This window comes from Sus scrofa, chromosome 12 (assembly GCF_000003025.6).
Source record: "Sus scrofa isolate TJ Tabasco breed Duroc chromosome 12, Sscrofa11.1, whole genome shotgun sequence".
Taxonomy (NCBI): domain Eukaryota; kingdom Metazoa; phylum Chordata; class Mammalia; order Artiodactyla; family Suidae; genus Sus; species Sus scrofa.
This window is the reverse complement of record NC_010454.4, coordinates 50470466-50489664: the sequence shown is the minus strand read 5'-3', so window position 1 is coordinate 50489664 and position 19199 is coordinate 50470466. Positions and strand designations below refer to the sequence as shown.

Here is a 19199-nt window from a genome sequence, read left to right as displayed (position 1 = left end):
CCTTGACGTGCCAGGCCCGCCTTTGGGTTCTGGGGGCATGAAGGGTGTGGTTTCTACTGCGGCCAAGGCCGTGGAGGCAGGGACCTTGGCTCTTGCACTGCTGGGAAGCTGCAGCCCCCAGAGGCCAGGCCCAGGGAAGGTCCAAGAAGGCGTCAGTCAGGCGCTGGCACCTCGAGGATTTGGGAGGATGGAACCCCGAGCAGGGAGTTCCTGGCAGGTCCCCACCCTGACCTGTGCCCCCAGCCCTTCTGAGGAAGGAAGGGGGTGCGGGTTTACTGGAAAGGGGGCCCGCCCCCTCCCACGGATCCACCAGTCAAGCCGGGCCACGTTTCAGGAGGAAGACAACCAAACCCGGGGTTGCGCTGTGCTCAGGCAGGCGGTGACTCGGGAGCCGCCCCCCCCCCCCCCCCCCCGCCAGCCCCGGGCCTGCACTCACCGGCTCAGACCTTCACAGAAGCGGGTGGCATCACCAGCTGGTTCACCCTGAGGGAGAGACGGGCGGGGGTCAAGGTGGCGGATCAGCGGGGGCCGGGCCCGGGCACTGCTCTGGCGCATCGCATCACGGGGGCTGGCGGACCGGACGTGCTGGGCAGGGACCTCGTCAGCCCCAGAGGGAGGCAGGAGAGCCCAGGGGTGGGGAGAGGGGGGGAGAGAGAGAGGAGTAAAGAGGAGACAGAAGTCAGAGGAGGAGAGGCAGGGTCCCCACCCTGAAAACCATGCCTTCCCGAGAGGATACTGAACCGAGAACCACTGGAAAACCGCAGGCCCCCTGGAGCTCCCGCTTGGGATGCAGCGGGAAGGAGGCAGCACCCTGGCAGCGGGCAGAGACCCCATGGGCCAAGTGACCCCGTCCCCCTCTGACCACCCCAGGGGGCTGTCACAGCCGAGGCGGCAGGCCCACCCCCATCCCCACTCACTGCTGCTCAGCCTTGGCGCGGTCACCGAGGAAGAAGAGCGCGGTGGCCAGGAAGAACATGCCACCCAGGACCACGACGAAGGGGCAGAGCATGAGGGCGTAGCCCAGGCTCAGGAACTCCCAGAGCGGGGAGTCCTTGGTACTCTGGCGGATCAGGTCAGAGATCTGTAGGGGGGACGGGGGCGTGGACGTCAGGGCAGGGCCACCTCCCCAACCCCGCTGCCACCCGGCCCCCCACCCCACCCCCCAGTACTCACAAAGCCGATGAGGTAGGGGCTTCCGGCGTCCCCCAGCAGGTGGGAGGTGAAACTCTGCAGGGCCACGGCGGTGGCCCGTCTGGTGGGGATGACCACATACTGTGCAAGAGGCAGGCGGCCAATCAGAGGCCAGGAGGGCCTGGAGTGCCCAGCTGGCCTCATCCCAGGCATCGCAATGCTTCTGAAGCTCTTGGCCTCAGGGTCCTGCCCGGGTGTCAAGTCCCAGCGCTCCTGAGCCCCCTCCTCCAGCTCCGGAGACCAGGTGGCCTTAAGTGCTGCACTTGGCCCTTGGCACAGAGTCAAGGGCACCGTTCACGGTGACTCTCCGATTGCACATGGCAGCCTGGGGACCAGGCTTACCCTCACCTCCCCACAAGCTGAAGATCCATCTTGGATCCCCTTCCACAGGAAGACCCACCAAGGCCTGGGCTGGCTGGGAAGGGCGATGGTGGTGAAGCAGGACCCGGCCTGGAGGAGCCTCCACTTTTGCCCCCAGCACTGACTGTGGGGCTGCTGGGCTCCCGGAATCCCCACCAGACCAAGCCCACCCTGACCAGCAGGGGCTGCAGCTGGAAAGCTGGGTGAGCCGCGGTCAGACAGGGGTTGGTGGCAGAGGAGCAAGGGGAGCCCTCCTCCCAGTGGGTGCCCTGGGTGACGCCCTGGTCCCCCAGCTGCAGCTGTCTTATTTCGTCAGAGCCCCTGCCTTTGTGGACAGTCTATAAGCACAGCTGGGGGGAGGGGAGACCTGGATTGCATGGCCCCATTTCCAGGAATAATTAGTTGCTTGGCTGTGACACTTAATAAAATGGGACACAATCTCCCTGGGACCCAAACCCTGTCAGCAGCTGGGGCTACCCTGAGGGTGGAGGCAGAGGCGGCAGTCCCGCCTGGCACCACGGGCCCTAGGTTCAGACAAGTTCTCCCCTTCACTCCTGCGTGGCCAGTGACCCCTGCCGCACCCCTGCCACCCTGAGAGTGGGTCAGACCTCCCACCACTACCCTCCCAGCCATGAACTGTTTGGTGGCGGGGGGAGGGAGAGAGACAGAGACAACCCTGGGTGAAGCAGACACGAAGGGAAGCTTGGGTGGGGCCAGGCAGGCTTCCTGGAGGAGGGGAGTGAGCGGGGGCCGGATGCCCAGGCAGACTCATCTCCTGGGCTGACCCATATTGTGGCACCAAACCCCAAGTGCTTTGAAGGTCATCCAGCAAAGAGCCCTCCCTCCCCCTGCCCCCAGGGCCCACCCTGGCACCTCCCCTCTCCCCACCCCTAGCCTCCTGCCTTCCCTTGGCCCAGTCCTCTCCTGGCCCAGACTTGGAGGATCCCTGAGGACAGGGCCAGATGTCACCCCTTAACCACCAACCCCCAGCCCCGACTGCTGCCAGTTATCAGGGCCACAGCCCCCTCCCGGTTCCACCCGGGCTGCGCCCATCCCGCCCAAGGACGCAAGCCCCCGCCGCCACTCAGACGGCCCTTTGTCCCTGGCCGGCTGGTCTGGAGCCCATTGTTGGCCCTGTGAAGACAGCCTCTGTCCGCCCGGCCCAGCCGCAGGCTCCCGGGCAGGCGCGCCTGGAACCCAGGCTGAGCTGGGAGGGCAGAGTCCATGGGAGCTCAGACCAAGGGGGAGGAGCACGGGCAGGCAGCACCACCTCCGTGCCAGCCTGGCACTGCCAGCCTCCCAGCCACAAACCTGAGCCTCCAGACACTCCCGGCTCCCCACCCAGTCCCCACATCCTGCCTGGTCAACCCCCCGATTCCAGGCCCTGCCCGGCTGCAGAGCCCCAACTCTCTGATCCCCACCCTGCCTCCAAGCTCATCTTCCCAGCACACCTTGCTTCCCGTACACCACCCCCCACCGCAAGCCCTGCCAGCTCTCCCTCCTCTTCACCCGCCCTCCCCAGCTGCCCCGAGAGGTCCAGAGGCCGCGGTCAGCGCGAGACAAGCTCGGCCTGCCTTACCATGAGGATGTCCGCTGTGATGGCCCAATTAGAAAACAGCAGCGTCTCCCCAACAAAGATGCAGATCTGCCCGGGAGAGACCAGAGCAACCGTCAGGGGGCGCTCCACCCACCATGGGCCCCCCAGGCTGCTCCCTGCACCCTGGGCTGCTGCTGGCAGGGAGCCCCAAAAGCCTCCCGCCGTTCCTGGCAGTCACACTCACACAGAATGCGTGCATTATCTACAGGCTTCACGCCAGGTCCACAACCCTGAAGGATGCCCAGAGCCCTGGGCAGAGCAGGGGCATGCTGAGCCCCCTCATGACAGGGCCCCCACAAGGGAGACTGCATTTCCTGTCCCAGAGGAGCCTGGTCCCCCCACCACGCTGGGCCCCTCGCTGCACTCACATAGGCCCCCACGATGCTGGTCTTGGCAGCCACGAAGATGAGGCAGATGAAGATGGCAGAGCCCAGCATGCCCACAGCACACACCAGTGGGTCAGCCCTCTGGGTCCGCAGGCGGCACCAGCGCGTGGCTCCTGCCCCCGTGACCACACCAAGGAAACCCGTAAAGCAGGTGATGGCTCCAAAGATGAGGCTGTGGGGACAGAGGATGGTGAGGCAGGGGTTAAGGGCCAGGGCTTGGGGCAGAGGGGCTGGCAGCATCACCACCCGGCCGGCCGGCCCTGCCCCCCACCGACCCCGGGCCTGGCCCCACCTGTCCTTGGCCCCACAGGGCGGGCTGCTGCACGCCTCTGCCGTCTTCTGCACAACTTGGGCGCGGTGCAGGTAGAGCGGGATCCACATGCCCAGGGCCCCTGTGGCGAAGGACACAGCCGACGTGGCCAGGGAGGAGAAGACGTAGCTGCGGCTGGGGAGAGGCCGGGGCAGCGATACTGAGCGGCCAGCACCCCTGCGGCCGGCAGGGTCGGGGTCCGGGAGGCAGGCTTTTCTCCCTCACACCTTCCTCAGGGGCACAAGGCCTCAAACGCCTTCCCTACAGGCTCCAGCTTCAGGAACGCGAAATGCTAGTGGCCAAAAGGTCAACTCCCGGCACAGTGGACACGGCAGGGAGTCTGGCTGGGGGCGCTGGGTGGGCCGGCCTGCCCGCGGGGGACCCTCTCCCCTCGGCGCCCCGCCCCTCTTCCCGGCAGCACTCACTTGCGGATCAGGGCCCTCATGTCTCGGAGCCACGACGTCCGGGCCTTGAGCTGCCCCCCGAGCTGGTCTGCGTGGCCTCTCTTCGTGGCCGGGACCAGGACGAGGATGAGCGTCCCCGTGATCATGCCCAGGATGGGAGACACCTGGCGGGCGGAGTGCACCAAGCTAGGACACCGGGGCCCAGGCATCCTCGTCGCTGCTGCACCAGGAGGGGGGACACAGGCCATCCACACCTTCCCTGGGCTGGCGTCTGCCTGGCCTTCCTGACTGAGCAAAGCCACTAGGGAGAGGCCAGCACCAGAGGCCTAGGGACTCGAGATGGGCTGTCCAGACCCAGGGCAGGACGGCAGGGGGCCCCGAAAGTAAAAGGGAGGGAAGGACGGTCAGATGGATGGAGGAGGGACAGGAGACTGAACAGATGGAAGGATGGAGGGAGAGACGGATGGAACAAAGGAAGGGAGGGTGGGTGGATGGAGTGTTGGATAGAAGGAGGGATGGAAGGAAGCCTGGATGGGTGGCTGGGTGGGTGGATGGATGGGTGGGTGGATGGGTGGCTGGGTGGGTGGCTGGGTGGGTGGGTGGATGGCTGGGTGGATGGCTGGGTGGGTGGATGGATGAACTAACACATGGAGAAACAGGAAGATGGGTGGGTGGATGGGTGGCTGGATGGATGGGTGGGTGGATGGGTGGGTGGGTGGATGGATGGGTGGGTGGATGGGTGGCTGGATGGATGAACTAACACATGGAGAAATAGGAAGATGGGTGGGTGGATGGGTGGCTGGGTGGGTGGGTGGCTGGATGGATGGGTGGGTGGATGGGTGGCTGGGTGGGTGGATGGGTGGCTGGGTGGGTGGATGGATGGGTGGGTGGATGGGTGGCTGGGTGGATGGATGGGTGGGTGGATGGGTGGCTGGGTGGATGGATGGGTGGGTGGTGGGTGGCTGGGTGGATGGATGAACTAACACATGGAGAAACAGGAAGATGGGTGGATGGATGGATGGGTGGCTGGGGTGGGTGGATGAACTAACACATGGAGAAACAGGAAGATGGGTGGGTGGAGGATGGAACAAGAGGACAGATAGATAGGCAGATGCATGGAATGATAACTGGGAGAGGAGAGAGGGTTTCCGGGGACAGAGAGCCACACCAGCCCCCGTCCACTTCCCTGGGTCTGGGAGAGTTTCCCAGGCCAGCTCCTCACCCTGGGGGCAGAGAAGGGACTGGCCAGGCATGAAGTTGCCAGCTAATATATCAGGCAGGTGGTCTTTTGGGAGAGGCCTGTGTGGACCCCAGGGGAACAAAGGCTCCAGGGTCCTTTTGGGTATGCCTGGGTCCAGCCCAGCGTGGAGAACAGACTCGCCAAGGCCCTCGGCCCTTTCTGGATGGAGGGGCACATCTCGGGAGCCTGGGTTCCAATAGAGCAGCTCTCTGCCAGCTCGGGAGAAGAGAGAGATGTGTCCCCACCCCCCACTGGCCTGGGGGCCCATGGGCTGGGAGTTCCTCTCCATTCACCCCCCACCCATCAAGAAATTCCACGGAGGCTGCTTCCTTCCTGCTTTTGAGGAAAAAACACTTTGTCTTAAGCTTCCTTTCCTCTGCGAGGCTGGCAATCTCTGTTTCCTCTGATTGCACTGTCCTGGGGCCCGTCAAGACTTGTGCTGAATCCTCCTGCGGGACAGGAAGTGGCTCCAGACCCCCGGCCCCCACACCAAGGTCTTGTCTCAGCCTCGCCCCAGCACAGTGCCACGGCCTGAAATAGGAAGTGCCACCGTGGACCTGGAATTTCCTGTCCTGGTGGGAGAGTCCTTCATCCTCACAGATGGGGGGGGGGGGGGGCTGAGGGTGGCAGGGCCGGGTCGGGCTCCCTGACACCTCACCATAGACACACCGAGTAGAGCCCAAGCCTGCAGGAGGGAAGCCTGGAGGCCGAGGCTGGGTCCCAGCCTGGGCTCCGTCCCTGAATCTCTGGTGACCCTGGGGCAAGGGCTGGTCTGGGGGGGTCCTTACCCGCAAGGCCCAGTGCCAGTCTCCAGCCGCCTGCTTCACGCTGGAGCCAGTGATGTAGCCCAGGCCGCTGCAGAGAAGACACCACAGTCAGGCGGGGGCAGCGGGGGCGGGGGTGCAAAGGATGCTCAGTTGTCTATGAAGCTGCCAGCACACCCCCATCCCCACCCCAGCCAGCCAGGGAGCTGGTCCAGGCATTTCTCAAGGCTGAACGCCCACATGTCCAAGTCACAGGGTGAGGAGCGGGGGCATATATCAGGAAGAGGGAGCAGCCAGAAGTCCAAGGGGCGAGTTCCCGTTGCGGCTCAGTGCCAACAAGCCCCACTAGTACCCGTGAGGATGTGGGTTCCATCCCTGGCCTCGCTCAGTGGGTTAAGGATCCAGCGTTGCTGTGAGCTATAGTGTGGGTTGCAGACGTGGCTGGGATCTGGTGTGGCTGTGGCGCGGGCCGGCAGCTGCAGCTCCGATTCCACCCCTAACCTGGGAACGTTCATTTGCTGCAGGTGCAGCCCTAAAAAGACAAAGAAAAAAAACCCGCAGAAGTCCAAGGGGACCTCGCCCAGATCCTCACCTGCCCAGCGGGATGGCGAAGTAGAAGACTGACAGCATGAGCGTGCGCGTGTTCTTGGTGAAGAGGTCGCCGATGATGGTGGGCGCGATGGTGGAGTAGCTGGCCTCGCCGATGCCCACCAGCCCGCGGGACAGGACCAGCAGCCAGAAGTGCTGTGGGGGAGGGGCGGAGAATGCTGGGGGACCGTCCCGCTCCTCTGCCTGCTCGTCCTCGGTCCCCAAACTGCTCCCCACCCCCTGCAGGGCCCAGGAGCCAGGAGCGAGGGTGGAGCCCAGCCCCTGCCTCAGTAATGACCACACCCCAGGCCACTTAAGAGCCTCAGCTCCCCCTCTGACACTGGTTGACCCAGGGCTGATGGAGCCGGACTTTCTCAACTTGTCGGGACAGTGGGGGACATGAGCCTGTGTCTCCATGGCCACCCCCCCACCCCCTGAGAAGACTTCCTCCCTGGGGTCTGGCCCCCACCTTGGGAGCCTCAAGCCACCCCACTCTGTGTCCTATCCTCTGGCAGGGCAGCTGGCTGACCCTGGCAGCACTGAGGACCCAGTGTCAATGGGGAGGGGAGAGGGCGGCCGAGGGGCCACGCACATCAAAGAGCAAAGCCCAGCTCAGCTAGGAAGGGTGGGGCCATACCAGCTGCCAGTGGTACTGCCCCTTTGATGTGGACCCAGCCCCTCTGTCCTCCTGCAGCTGCCCAGGCCTGAGAACCAAGGCTGGTCATTTTTCCCCAGCCCCACCCTGACCACCCATCCGGCCAGCATCACCCACATCCAGCCCTCCTCCAGGTCTCCACTGCCCTCTGTCCGTTTCCGCGGCATCTCCTTCCAGGCCCTCTCTCTGCATCACTGGCCCTGCCCATCCATCTCTGCGCCTCTCGCTTCCATAGTTCCTTCACTCTCACTTTGCAGCCCCGGGCCTTCCCCTGGCTCCCTGCCTCTGCTTCTTTCCCTGGGAATCATCTGCCCACAACCTTTGCCCATTTTTCTGCTGGGTTGTCTTTCTTTTATCAGTTTCTATTAGCTTTTTTTTTTTTTTCCCTTTTTCTGTTTACAGCCTATGCCACAGCAACGCCGGATCTTTAACCCATTGAGCAAGGTCAGGGATGAGCCCCCATCCTCGTGGACACTAGGCCAGGTTCTTTACGTGCTGAGCCACAGTGGGAACTCCTCTCTTAGCTCTTTATGTATCACGGATATTGACCTTCGTTCGATAGGTCACACATAGCCCCATCATCCCTTTCCACTTCGTTTATGGGGAGTTTCCCCAAACAGAAGCTTCCTTTTGTGGTAATTTGAGGCTGTCCAATCTGTTGAGTTTTCCCTTAAGGGCTTCTGGGTTGCATGTTTTGCTCGGGAAGGACTAATCCATCCCAGGACGATAAAGATATTCTCTTATCTTTTGTGTTTGTTATATTTTAGAAAGTGAAAGAATGGGAGTGATGCCCTGATTCTCCTCCGTCTAAGAGCTGGCAGATAAAGATCTTGGACAAGGGGGTCCCGTGGATCCTCACTCTCCCCCCAGAACCGCCTGTCGCGGGCACCTGTTGAGACTTTGTGTACATGTACGCGTGCCAAGGAGCAACACCTCATGGCCCCTGTGTGCTTTCAAAAAATAAACATAAAAAACCATGCCATGCATCTTGTCTCACAACTTGCCTTCTTCTCTCATTTGTTAGAAACCCATCTAAGCTCATGAATACAGATCCAGTTCATTCATTTGCTGCCAAGAATCTCAGAGCATGAATACACCCCATTCTATCTGGACATCCCCCAGTCGTGGTCCTTTAGATTGTTTCTCTCGCTTTTTTTTCCCCTCTGTGACAAAACTGCAATAAACACCCTTGCTTGCACCTGTCACTTCATATCCACAAGTCGGAGTTTCTCCCCTGCGCATAGACCTCGAAGGAGAAGGCTGGGCCGTGGGATGTACAGTTAGACTCTTAAAAATCCTGCCATTTGACTCTCCAGAGAGGCCCGACCAATTTACACGCCCACCAGCAGCTTTAATGACACTTGGTATTGTCAGCCTTCTTCACTGCTGCCAATCGGATGGGTGTGAAATGGTATCTCTCCGGTGTTTTAATGAGAGGTGCCCTGATGACGCCAGAGGCTGAACACCGCCGCTTCCTTACACATGTCACTCATTTGCGGACCTTCCCCTGGAACTGCCTGTCCCTGTCCTTTGCCTGTTTTCCCACCGGGTTTGTCTTTTTCTTGGTGCGTAGTTCTAGATGTTTATAGTTTGCTTCCTTTTTACCTGTCACCTGTCTGGGATTTATTTTGAAGTATGGTTAGAAATACAGACCAGGAGTTCCCGTCATGGCGCAGTGGTTAACGAACCTGACTAGGAACCATGAGGTTGCCGGTTCGATCCCTGCGCTTGCTCAGTGAGTTAACGATCTGGCGTTGCCGTGAGCTGTGGTGTAGGTTGCAGACGCGGCTTGGATCCCTTGTTGCTGTGGCTCTGGTGTAGGCCGGCGGCTACAGCTCCAGTTCGACCCCTAGCCTGGGAACTTCCATATGCCGTGGGAGTGGCCCAAGAAACAGCAAAAAAAAAAAAAAAAAAAGAAAAAAAAAGGAAAGAAATACAGACCATACTCACATCCTCCATGCAGATGGAAGAGTCAGGTGCCCCCCAAACCATTTCATCCTACACTCGGCTCCCATAAAAAATGAGGACGCTGTCTCCTCGCTCTTTTCGCTTAGCCTTCTGCTGTTTTAGTTACAACAGCCAAGTTGTGAAAACCGAAAGGGCACGGCCCCTTTCATTGTTATTTTTACAGTGTTCTTGGCTGTTCCTGGGCACTGTCTCTGCCAAATTAACTTCAGAATTATACCGCCAAGGTCCACCAAAAACCCCCATGGGGCTTGGACTGTTATGGCGATGAATGCATAGATTAATTGAGAGCGGTCTGCTTTTCTCTCTGCCTCTGCTCATCTTCCCTCCCAGCTCTTCCCCTCCACAGCAGGGCGCAGTCGTAAGTGTGCAGTCCCGGACTCACTGGCTGATCCCAGGGGCAGAGTCCCAGAAGTGGGACGATCAGGGGCCTGGCCAGGGGCAGGACGAGGCCCAGAGGGGTCCCAGAAGCTTCTTCTGGTCAAGTCCTCATTTTTAACTGTGGCCATCAGGCCCTACCTGACACTCCAGGCCTGGAGCTTGCCTGGCCTGACCCACCCTCCATGAAGCTGCCCCACAAGACAAAGTTGTATCCCCCAAACCTGCCAATCCTCTGTCCTCACCTCCCACCTCCTTTCATTGTCAACTGGACTCACCAGTGGCCTTCGCCAGACTCTTCCTGGGTCTAGCACGTCCCTCAGAAGGAGGCTCAGGCCTTCCAAGCCGGCATTCGAGGCTGTCCATGACTGGCCCCAGCCTTCCTTTCCAGCCAAAGCACTCGCCTCCTCAAATCTATCTATATGTGCCACCAATTTCTGCATCCATGCCAGCCTCACCAAAGGGCCTAACCTCTCTCTCGCCTGCCCAGATCAAGCGCCACCTCCTCCAGGAAGTCTTCCCTGACCACGTGGATGGCAAAGACTGTTCTCTCTTCAGTGGGAACTTTCAGTATGTTGCACATCTTGAAGGCCCTGAGCACAGGAGCTCCTGTCCCATCTTCCCACCCCCAGCCTAGGTACTCCCAAGGCCAGGGCCTCCTCCTCTGTCCTCTAGGCTGAAAGCTCCGGAGAACAGATCCTGGTCACCTCCCCTTCTTTCCCTATCTCCCTCTACATAGCCATCTTGTTGTCAGCCTTCCTCTGCTTGAACACCCCTAGCGATGGGACACTCACTACCTCTCAGAGCGACATTAGCTCCTCTTTGAAACAACAGAAATAATGATTTGTTGAACACCTGCCACGTGCCAGGGTCTGGACAATCATTAGTTCACTTATTTTTCACAAGAGATCTTCAAGGTGAGATATATTGTCCCCACATTAAAGATGAGGCAACTGAGGCCCAGAGAGGTTAAGTAAGTGCCTCCAGAACACACAGCTGAGTGGGCAACAGAAGGGGGATATTTAAACCCAGAACCATGGGAGCCAAGGAAGAAACATCTTAAGTTGAACTGACGCTCGTCTCCCTAGGACTTTAACCCGGGGAGTTGGCTGGCTGTCGGACAAAGAGCAAACTGCGTGAGGCCCAGAGAAGGGGAGTGACATACCTAGGGTCACATGGCAAGATGATGGCAGAGCCAGGACTAGAACCCAAGGGTCCTGACTCCTTGGCCTGACTCGCTCCCTGGTCCCCTGCATTCTCTCTTAAGCAGAGGCAGATGAGAGAGTGTCGGGATGCCACCCAGGGCTGCCAGTCGCTGGGGTCAAAACCAGCATGCGGAGGGGCTGAGCTGCAGAGCCAGTGTAGACAGACACCCAAAGACGCCCCTCCTCCCACCTCACTTGGAAGACACCATGTGGGACTCCAGCAAAGGGGCTGGAACCCCAGTCTAGACCATGACAGGTTAGGTCAGGCTGGCCAACCCCCGGAGGGATCAGGACACTCGGGACGGGATGCCAGGGGCCTCACCTGCTGGGGGATGAAGGAGCTGGAGAACGTGACCGCCGACCAGAAGAAAATCCCGCAGCTGAGGATCACCTTCCTGTTGAAGCGGTCGCCCAGGTAGCCAAAGATGGGGGCAGCCACCATGAAGCTGCAGATGAACACTGCGGGGGGAAAGGAGAGCTGCGGGGGCCCGGCAGAGCCCGGCGGCCCACGCCGCCCAGCAGGCGGCCAAGGGATGGCCAGACAAGGCTCACTCGGTCTGGGCCAGGGCTGGGGAAGCAGCCCCCGCCCGAGGGGGGGCTACCGCGGCCGGGCCCCGGGCCCCCTGGATTAAGGTGACTCCATGACTCCATAGTCTTCACTGGGCAGCTGCAGGGGAGCCCTTTGGATACTTTTGAAACAAGCAAAGATTTGTTCTGGAGCTCCAGCCACGGCACAATGGGATCTTTGCAGCACTGGGACAAAGGGTCGATCCCTGGCCCAGCACAGTGGGTTAAAGGATCTGGTATTGCAACGGTGGCTCACATCTGATCCCACACGGCCTGGGAACTCCATATGCTGTGGGGTGGCCAAAAAAGGGAAAAAAAAAAAGAAAAAAAAAAAGGAATAAAAGATTTTTAAAAAAAGAGATTTATGCTACCTGTCGGGAGCTATGCTAGGGGCTCACCATACACCATCTTTTGTATCCTTGTCACCCCTGTCCCACCTCACAGATGGGCAGACACTCAGGTTTCCTATCTGCCAGCTCCCATAACCACCGCTGCAGATGCTTTCCTGACATTTGGGAACTGCTGTTCACTTCATTCATCCATTCACTCCTCCATTCATCCATCCTTTCATCCATTCACCAAAAAATTCCTGGCCTCTTGGAGTTTTCAGTCTAGTGAGAAACAGACAATAAAACTACAGTATGTCAGGGGGTGACAAATGCTAAGGAGGGAAAGAGAAAGAGACAGGAAAAGCGAGCGAGAGAGAGAAAACAGATGTTATGATTTTAAATAGAAGGATCAGACAAAGTGACATTTCAGCAAAGACCTGGAAGAAACAAGGAGACAAATCATGCAAATATTGGGTCCAGAACAGCAAGTGCAAAGGCCCTGGGGCAGAAGCATGCTTAGTGTATTTGAGGAAAAACAGAGACCAGAGCAGCCGGAGCAGAGGGACCCAGGGGAAGGGCCAGATGGGATGTGGCCCTGTGACTGCTGTGTTGACTGTGGCTTCTCCCGGGAGAAGAGGAAACAGCAGAGGATGCTGAGCAGAGGAGCGATGCGATCTGGTTTTCTTCTTCCAGAACAAGAGAGCAGCAAGGTCTTAGAGAACCCTGTGGGGGTGGCACCTCCAGCAGTGGGAGGGGCCTTGGAGGCCCCAGGTGGGATGAAGAGGCCAACGAGGCAGGGCAGGCGCCAGGTCCCGCGGTGAAGCAGCCCCCGAGTCCTCCCTCTGGAAGGCAGTCCACAGCTGGCAGGCAGATGGCCAGACAAAGGCCGGATGGGCAGACAAGACGGCCAGTTGGCCGGCCTCTGACCACCAAGCTGAATGTTCACAGGGGTTGGCTGCTCCCTCAACAGCCCTGAGGGTCCCCAGGAGGCAGGCAGGTGGGACTAGAAGAGATTAGAGAGAGGGGAGGAAAGAGGGAAGGAGGCAGACGAGGGGAGAGCGGGCTGGGCTGGAGCAGTGCGACTGTCTCTGTCTTATCCTTGGAAGCAGGACTGTGAGGGGTAGGCGTTGGGTGGGCTGGGGGATGGAGGGCGAGGAGGGAGGGAGAAGCTTTTCATCCCAACTGTGTGCCAGGAGCCTCGGGCAGAATCAGCACAGAGGTGCACGAATCTGGGCGCCAGAGACACGCTGTCTGGGCTCAGATCAAGCTCTGTCCCTTCCCATCTGGGTGACCTTGAGCAGGTTACAACCTCTCTGTTGCTCAATTCAGTGGTGCGCTGACAAATGCTTAACAGCTGGCTCTCCACAAAGGGAGGGGAGCCCTGATGCGTAGCGTGTGCCAATTTTCATAGTGCAAATACTCCCATCACGGCCTGATTTCAAGCTACCAATGTGTGTTGCTCATCAGAGCTGGGAAGAGGGAGGCCAGTCCCGCAGAGCTGTATGTACAGTGCTTCTGCCGTGCAGAGCCGAGAGCCAGAAATAACCTTAAGAACGCAGATAATAGTAAAAACGTAGTAATTAGAGAATGATGAATTTTGAGTATAAGTTGTGTAATTGTACGTTTCTATAATTTAGCTTTTAATAACGGTTGCGCTTAACAAGCAGCTCACACAATTCCTGAAAATTTAACAATCAGCTCTCGGGAGCCCATCTAAGCCAGCCCCAGCGTGCCAACTTCCTCATCTGTAAAAGGAAGATAAAAATAGCAACTCTGTGTTTGCTCAGAGGCTGGGTGAGATCAAGCTTGTAAGGTGCTTTAACGCCACGCCCTGCCCAGAGTGGGTCAGCCTTGGCCAACCCTGGGCCCTTGTTTAGATTAGCAAGGTAGAAACTATTTCCTCCTATGTAGAAAAAGAATTGTTCCTGCTGGGTCTGTCTCCCAGGACCTGCCTGAGATCAGAGCAGCATAAGGGCCGAAAAGAGGTTGTTTCGTGTCCTCAGGACGTACACATGGGCGGGCGAAGGAAGACGTGTTCCCTCTGTGCCTGTCTGTTCTAGGTGGAGAAGGAATCAGCATAGGCACTGCCCCCTGTCTGGCTGGAGAGGAGACCCTGTCCACTGGTTGCCCAGCTAAAGAGTTAAAATGCCAAGGATCCGGGAAGGAGGGCCAAATCCTGCCAAGACAGTGAAGGGAGGCTTCATGGAGGCAGTGATGGCAACACGGGGCATTGAAGGCTGCATAGGAGTTTACCATAATATTCACAATCAAGCAGATTGAAATATAAATGACAAATCGTAGAAGACTGTATAATTATAATCCTTTAAGACTCATTTATTAGTAAGGCACAATGCTGATTGCTAATGATAACTGCAGTCGCCATTATGGACCATCTACCATAGACAAGGCCCAGGGATGTGCCCTGGACAGAAGCACCAAATATCTCATTTGATTCTCACTCTTGTCATCTTACAGAGGACACAACAGAGGCTACATAAAAGGAGTGATATCACATAGCTAGTTGTGGCTGAGCCAGAATTTAAACCCAATCTGTCAGACTCCAGAGACCTTGCTCTAAATCACACTACAGACCGCCAGGCAGGGAAGGACGACGATCCCAGCTGCTGTTCCAAAGGTCAGAGAAAGTTCAGGATGTGTCGGGGACAGCAAGAAGGTGCGTGAGGCCACAGAGTGGGAAGGTGATGGAGGAAGCAATGGGAGTGGCAGCGCTGGGGGGAGATGTGGCCGTGACCCCCAGGACCAGGTCTGGCAGTTAGTTAGGGGGCAGTGGAGAGCCACAGCACACCGATCTCCCTATTCGAAGGGGCGCACTGGACAAGCCCCCCCACAGGGTGGGTGCAGAGGGGCTGGAGGAGGCGAGCAAGGCATCTGCCAGACTGTAGCCACCCTGGTCCAGCCGCACCCTCCTGTCCACAGCGAAACAGGAAAGCCACCCCCCACCCTCAGGCACTCTCCCCGCTGGCTTTCTGCCTACCTGTCTGGGTGGGCAGTGCCATCCAGGACTGGAGGTGGCCTCCCATCCGAGCGGCCACAGCCCATCCCCACCCCTATCCCGTCCAAGATCACCGAGTCCCAACCTGAATTTTCCCATCTGTCCTATTTTGTACCTGGGGCCACCGAAAGGTGGAGGAACGGGCCCAAGATGACACAGCGACTCTCCTGACCCCAGACTCCCTTGTCATTTGGTGTCCTCCCCTTGGGAACAAGAGTCCAAGGTCGAGAGACAGACAGGATCTATCTTTACAGCGCTCCCCTCTGCTCAGGGAAGACAAGAGAGAGGACCTCTCTGGGCCTCGGGGATGTCACAGGCCAGCGGACAGGGCTGAACACACAACACCAGCAGCTGGGGGGGGACAGGAGGGGGACGTTCCTGGCAGAAGGAGCAGCAGAGGCAAAGGCCTGAATGTGTGAACCTTGGCCCGGATGGGGGCCCAGAGGCTTCTCTGGCCAGCAGGCAGCTCTGCTGAAAATAAAGACCAGTCGGAGCTAGAAGCTTCCCGGACCCACCACCCCCAACCCCACAGGCTTTGTTCAAGAGGAGAGCTTGCTGGGCAGACCGGCTGCCCCACCCCTGGTCCCGGCAGGGGCGGCCTTTCCAGCACGAGGACATCCTGTGGTCGGGGTGCGGGGAAGCCCTCGCTCAGCTCACGTGTGCTGAGCCCACAGGTCTGGGACAATGGAGCCGCGGGCCGGGCGCCAGGCCAGGGGGGCAGGGCCATGGGGGAGAAGTCCGAGCCCCCCGCTACCAGGAAAAGCTGGGTCTGAGCCTCCCTCCCTCCTCTGCCTGCTGGACGATGCCCCCTCATCCCAGGGCTGGAGAGAGGTCAGCAGGGAGACAGAGCTTGGACAGCACCCCTGAGGCACGGTCCTTCTCTCCCAGGGACCCCAGGGCTCGGCAAGCTGGCCAAAGACCTTCGCCCGGTGGGCCTGCTGAGGCCATCAGCACCCAGACTCCGAACCACCCATGCCGAGAGCTCCCGGCCCCTGGCAGGCAGCCCCCACCTCCAACCCCCGGGGGCTGCTGACGAGCTGGTCCTGGAGCTGTGCTGGGGGAGCCCGGGGCTCCCACGCTGCAGCCTTGCTGCCCCATGCCCAGCCCCACCTCGGCCTGGGCTGTACCAGGGCTATTTTTACAAAGTCCAGATCCGGCCAGCTTGTTATTTGCCTCGCCGTCCTCCACATCCTGTGGGCAGGGAGGGTCCTTGGGCAGGCGGGGGCCAGGCTCTGGAGGCCAGCCAAGAAGACAGGGAGGACCCAGGACCGCCTGGCCCCAGCGAGGCCTGGAAGCCCACCACGCTCAGACTCCCTGCACGAAGAACGGCAGCTACTCCGCCCTTCAGCTCCCTTAAGGAGGGAAACCCTGGGGTGGCCCCTCGGGCTCCTTCGTGGGGCTCCCTCTGACGGGAGGGCCCTGGGGGCCGCCCAGCTTTGCCTTCAGAGCCTGAGTCTTTGAAGCGGGAGGGTGTTATTGGGCCGGACAAAGCAGGGAGGGAGCAAGGCCAAGAGGCTCAGCCCCAGAGCAAAGGCACCGTCTGGTTTCGGTCTGAGCTGGCTCTTCCTCTGTCCCTGCTCTTCCTGTCCCCGCTCTCCCTCCGCCCCCGCCCCCAATCCTGGCACTTCCTCATGATGCCACGATGCCCAGTCCTGAGTGGCCTTCCAGCTTCCTCTGCCCTCCATTCCCACACTCCACCCCAGAGAGGATCTCGTGCTGCACACAGCCTCCAGGGACCTGCCCTGCTCCGAAATCTTCTCTGGCTCCCGGCTACCTCACCTCAAGACAAAAACTCAGATGCCTTTCTCCATCAGACCCTGCCTGCTGTCCAGCCTCCTCTCCCCACAGCTCATCCCACTACCAACAAAACACCACCAGAGCCAGCAATGCCACAAACTTCTCTCCCTGTGCCCTCCCCCTGAACTGCATTTACGCTGATTTCCTCAGATCCAGCTTCTAATTTGATTATTTTCTCTTCAGCTGGGTCTAATCTACTTGTTTGCTCATCTAATTATTACATTTTTTAATACTTGTATTTTTCACTTCCAGAATTTCCAATTTAGGTCTTTTAAACATCTCCTTTTTAGAGTTCCTGATGTGGTACAGTGGAAACAAATCTGACTAGGAACCATGAGGTTGTGGGTTCGATCCCTGGCCTCGCTCAGTGGGTTGAGGATCTGGTGTTGCCGTGAGCTGTGGTGTAGGTTGCAGACACAGCTCGGATCCCACGTTGCTGTGGCTGTGGTGTAGGCTGGCAGCTGCAGTTACAATTCGACCCCTAGCCTGAGAATCTCCATATGCTTGTGGGTATGGCCCTAAAAAGCAAAAAAAAATCTCCTTTCCTGAGCCAGAAATCAAACCCATGACACAGCAGCAACCCAAGCCGCTACAGTGACACCACCAGATTCTTAACCCACTGCACCAAAGAGAACGCCTCCCTGTCCCTTTTTTGGTCTTTTTCCAAGGCCACGCTCATGGCATCCAGCATTTGAGAGGCCATCTCTCAGGATCCAGCATTGCTGTGAGTGTAGGATGCAGATGCCACTCGGCCTGTAACTACAGCTCCAATTGACCCCTAGCCTAGGAACCTCCATATGCTGCAGATGCAGCCCTAGAAAGACTATTAATATTTATATATACTATAACAAGCTTCTAAGACATACACTAGCCCCCACTTGGCCTCATATCAGCTCCCACTCCTGTTTGTGAGTTCAACCATTTGCTTGCAGCCTCTGGAAATGTCCCTGCAAGCTTGAGCTTTCAAACTCAGCTATAGGCAACTGAAATATGTTTTCTTGGCATGTTTTATCCAGCTTGGAGGAAGGGAAATCTGACAAATGGACAAGCTGACTGGAAGCACTTTCCCCTGAGCAAACTCCAACTCATCCTTCAAAGCCCCACCTAAATGTTCCCTTGTCAGGGCAGTCATCGTCACCTACCACCAGGCACAGCTAGGTCCACACTCATTGCTCTCACCATCACCACCACCCTGCCCTGGGCTCCCACAGCCCCCCTGGGTGTGAACTGGATCCATCTGTTCCCATCAGTAGAGGGCATCTACCTGAGGGCAGGACGGAGTCCCTGGCAGACCCCAGCACAGGAGGCTGCAGAGCAATAGATATGGTATCAGCTGCCCCTTTAGGTGGAGGCTACAGGAACCCGATTTCCCAAAACAGCAAGACCCAAGAGCTACAATCCTGCTGTGGACTTTTTTTTTAAGGGCCACACCTGCAGCATATGGAAATTCCCAGGCTAGGGGTCAGATCAGAGCCCCACCTGCGACCTACACCACAGCCACAGCAATGCCGGATCCTTAACCCACTGAGTGAGGCCAGGAATCAAACCTGCATCTCATGGATACCAGTGGGATTCGTTAACCACTGAGCCATGATGGGAGCTCCTGCTGTGGGCTTTCACAGAAGCTCAGCTACAGCTACTGCAGGGGCCAGCTCAGAGCTGGCAGCAGTCCGCAGGCAGTGCCAAAAGTAGACTCTTTCCAAACCAGCTTTCTTGCTCTGGTCCCCAGGGGAAACAGCAGGGTCAGGCCCAGGCTGAATCCTCAGCCACCCCCATCCTGTCTCCTGGCCCAGCAGCCTCTGGTGCCCACAAATAAGCAGGCAACCCAGCTCTCGGCCCCAGCCCTTTGATCTGGGCAAGACTCGACACCTGGCTGGCTCCCTCCCCTGGCTTTGACCTTATCGGGGCTTGGAGACAAGACAGGTGCCTGGAGCTCAGGCCAATTAGGTGATTTGCCTGGTGGCCCACTGAGTCACATCCTGGTCTAACTCACCCGGCTTCTTGGCTCGGTTGGCCAAAGGGGGGCGGACCCTCAGGGGAGCCATCCCAGCCGTGCCCAGGTAGGTGGTAGGGTGAGGGCCAGAGGCTAATGACTACAGGATCTCTGAGAGTATGGGGACTTCTCACCCTGGCCCAGGGGCACCCACCCTGAGAACACGGAGACGCCAGACACTCAGACGCCCGGGATAAGCCCCACCAATCCAGTGGCCCTCTGCGCCCCTCCCAAGCAGGAGGACCCCAGCTGCGGAAGTCCTCCTCCCAGGCCAGCTCCTCTCTCACCATGAGACCTTAAGCAAGTCACATCCCCTCTCCTGCCCTCGTCCTTCCACCCGGAAAGTGAAGCTGACCGAAGGGAGCTCAGGCAAGATGATGCTGGGGGTGACTTGTCCGCCTGGGCCAGGTCGCTAGGAATAAGGAGAGGCTGCTGTGACTGCTCTCTTACCCAAGAA

The 19199-nt window shown here is 58.7% G+C and overlaps 1 protein-coding gene across 3 annotated transcripts in view; it reads right to left on the bottom strand.

Moving 5' to 3' along the window:
- SPNS2 (sphingolipid transporter 2) overlaps positions 1-19199 on the bottom strand; it is a 37122-nt gene that overhangs the window by 1508 nt on the left and 16415 nt on the right. The window contains exons 3-12 of one of the 3 annotated variants that reach the window (XR_002337328.1): positions 11366-11502; positions 6845-6996; positions 6277-6343; positions 4270-4412; positions 3827-3979; positions 3517-3706; positions 3131-3196; positions 1174-1272; positions 918-1081; positions 437-597 (exon numbers count right to left, since the gene is read on the bottom strand). Coding sequence is in view for 2 of the 3 variants with exons in the window: in XM_021067703.1 (XP_020923362.1) it covers positions 437-607; positions 918-1081; positions 1174-1272; positions 3131-3196; positions 3517-3706; positions 3827-3979; positions 4270-4412; positions 6277-6343; positions 6845-6996; positions 11366-11502 (1342 nt within the window). In the remaining variant the exon portion in view is untranslated. Of the gene's footprint in view, positions 1-436; positions 608-917; positions 1082-1173; positions 1273-3130; positions 3197-3516; positions 3707-3826; positions 3980-4269; positions 4413-6276; positions 6344-6844; positions 6997-11365; positions 11503-19199 lie in introns of all 3 variants that reach the window. The other 2 variants (XM_021067703.1, XM_021067704.1) reach the window with 2 other exon arrangements.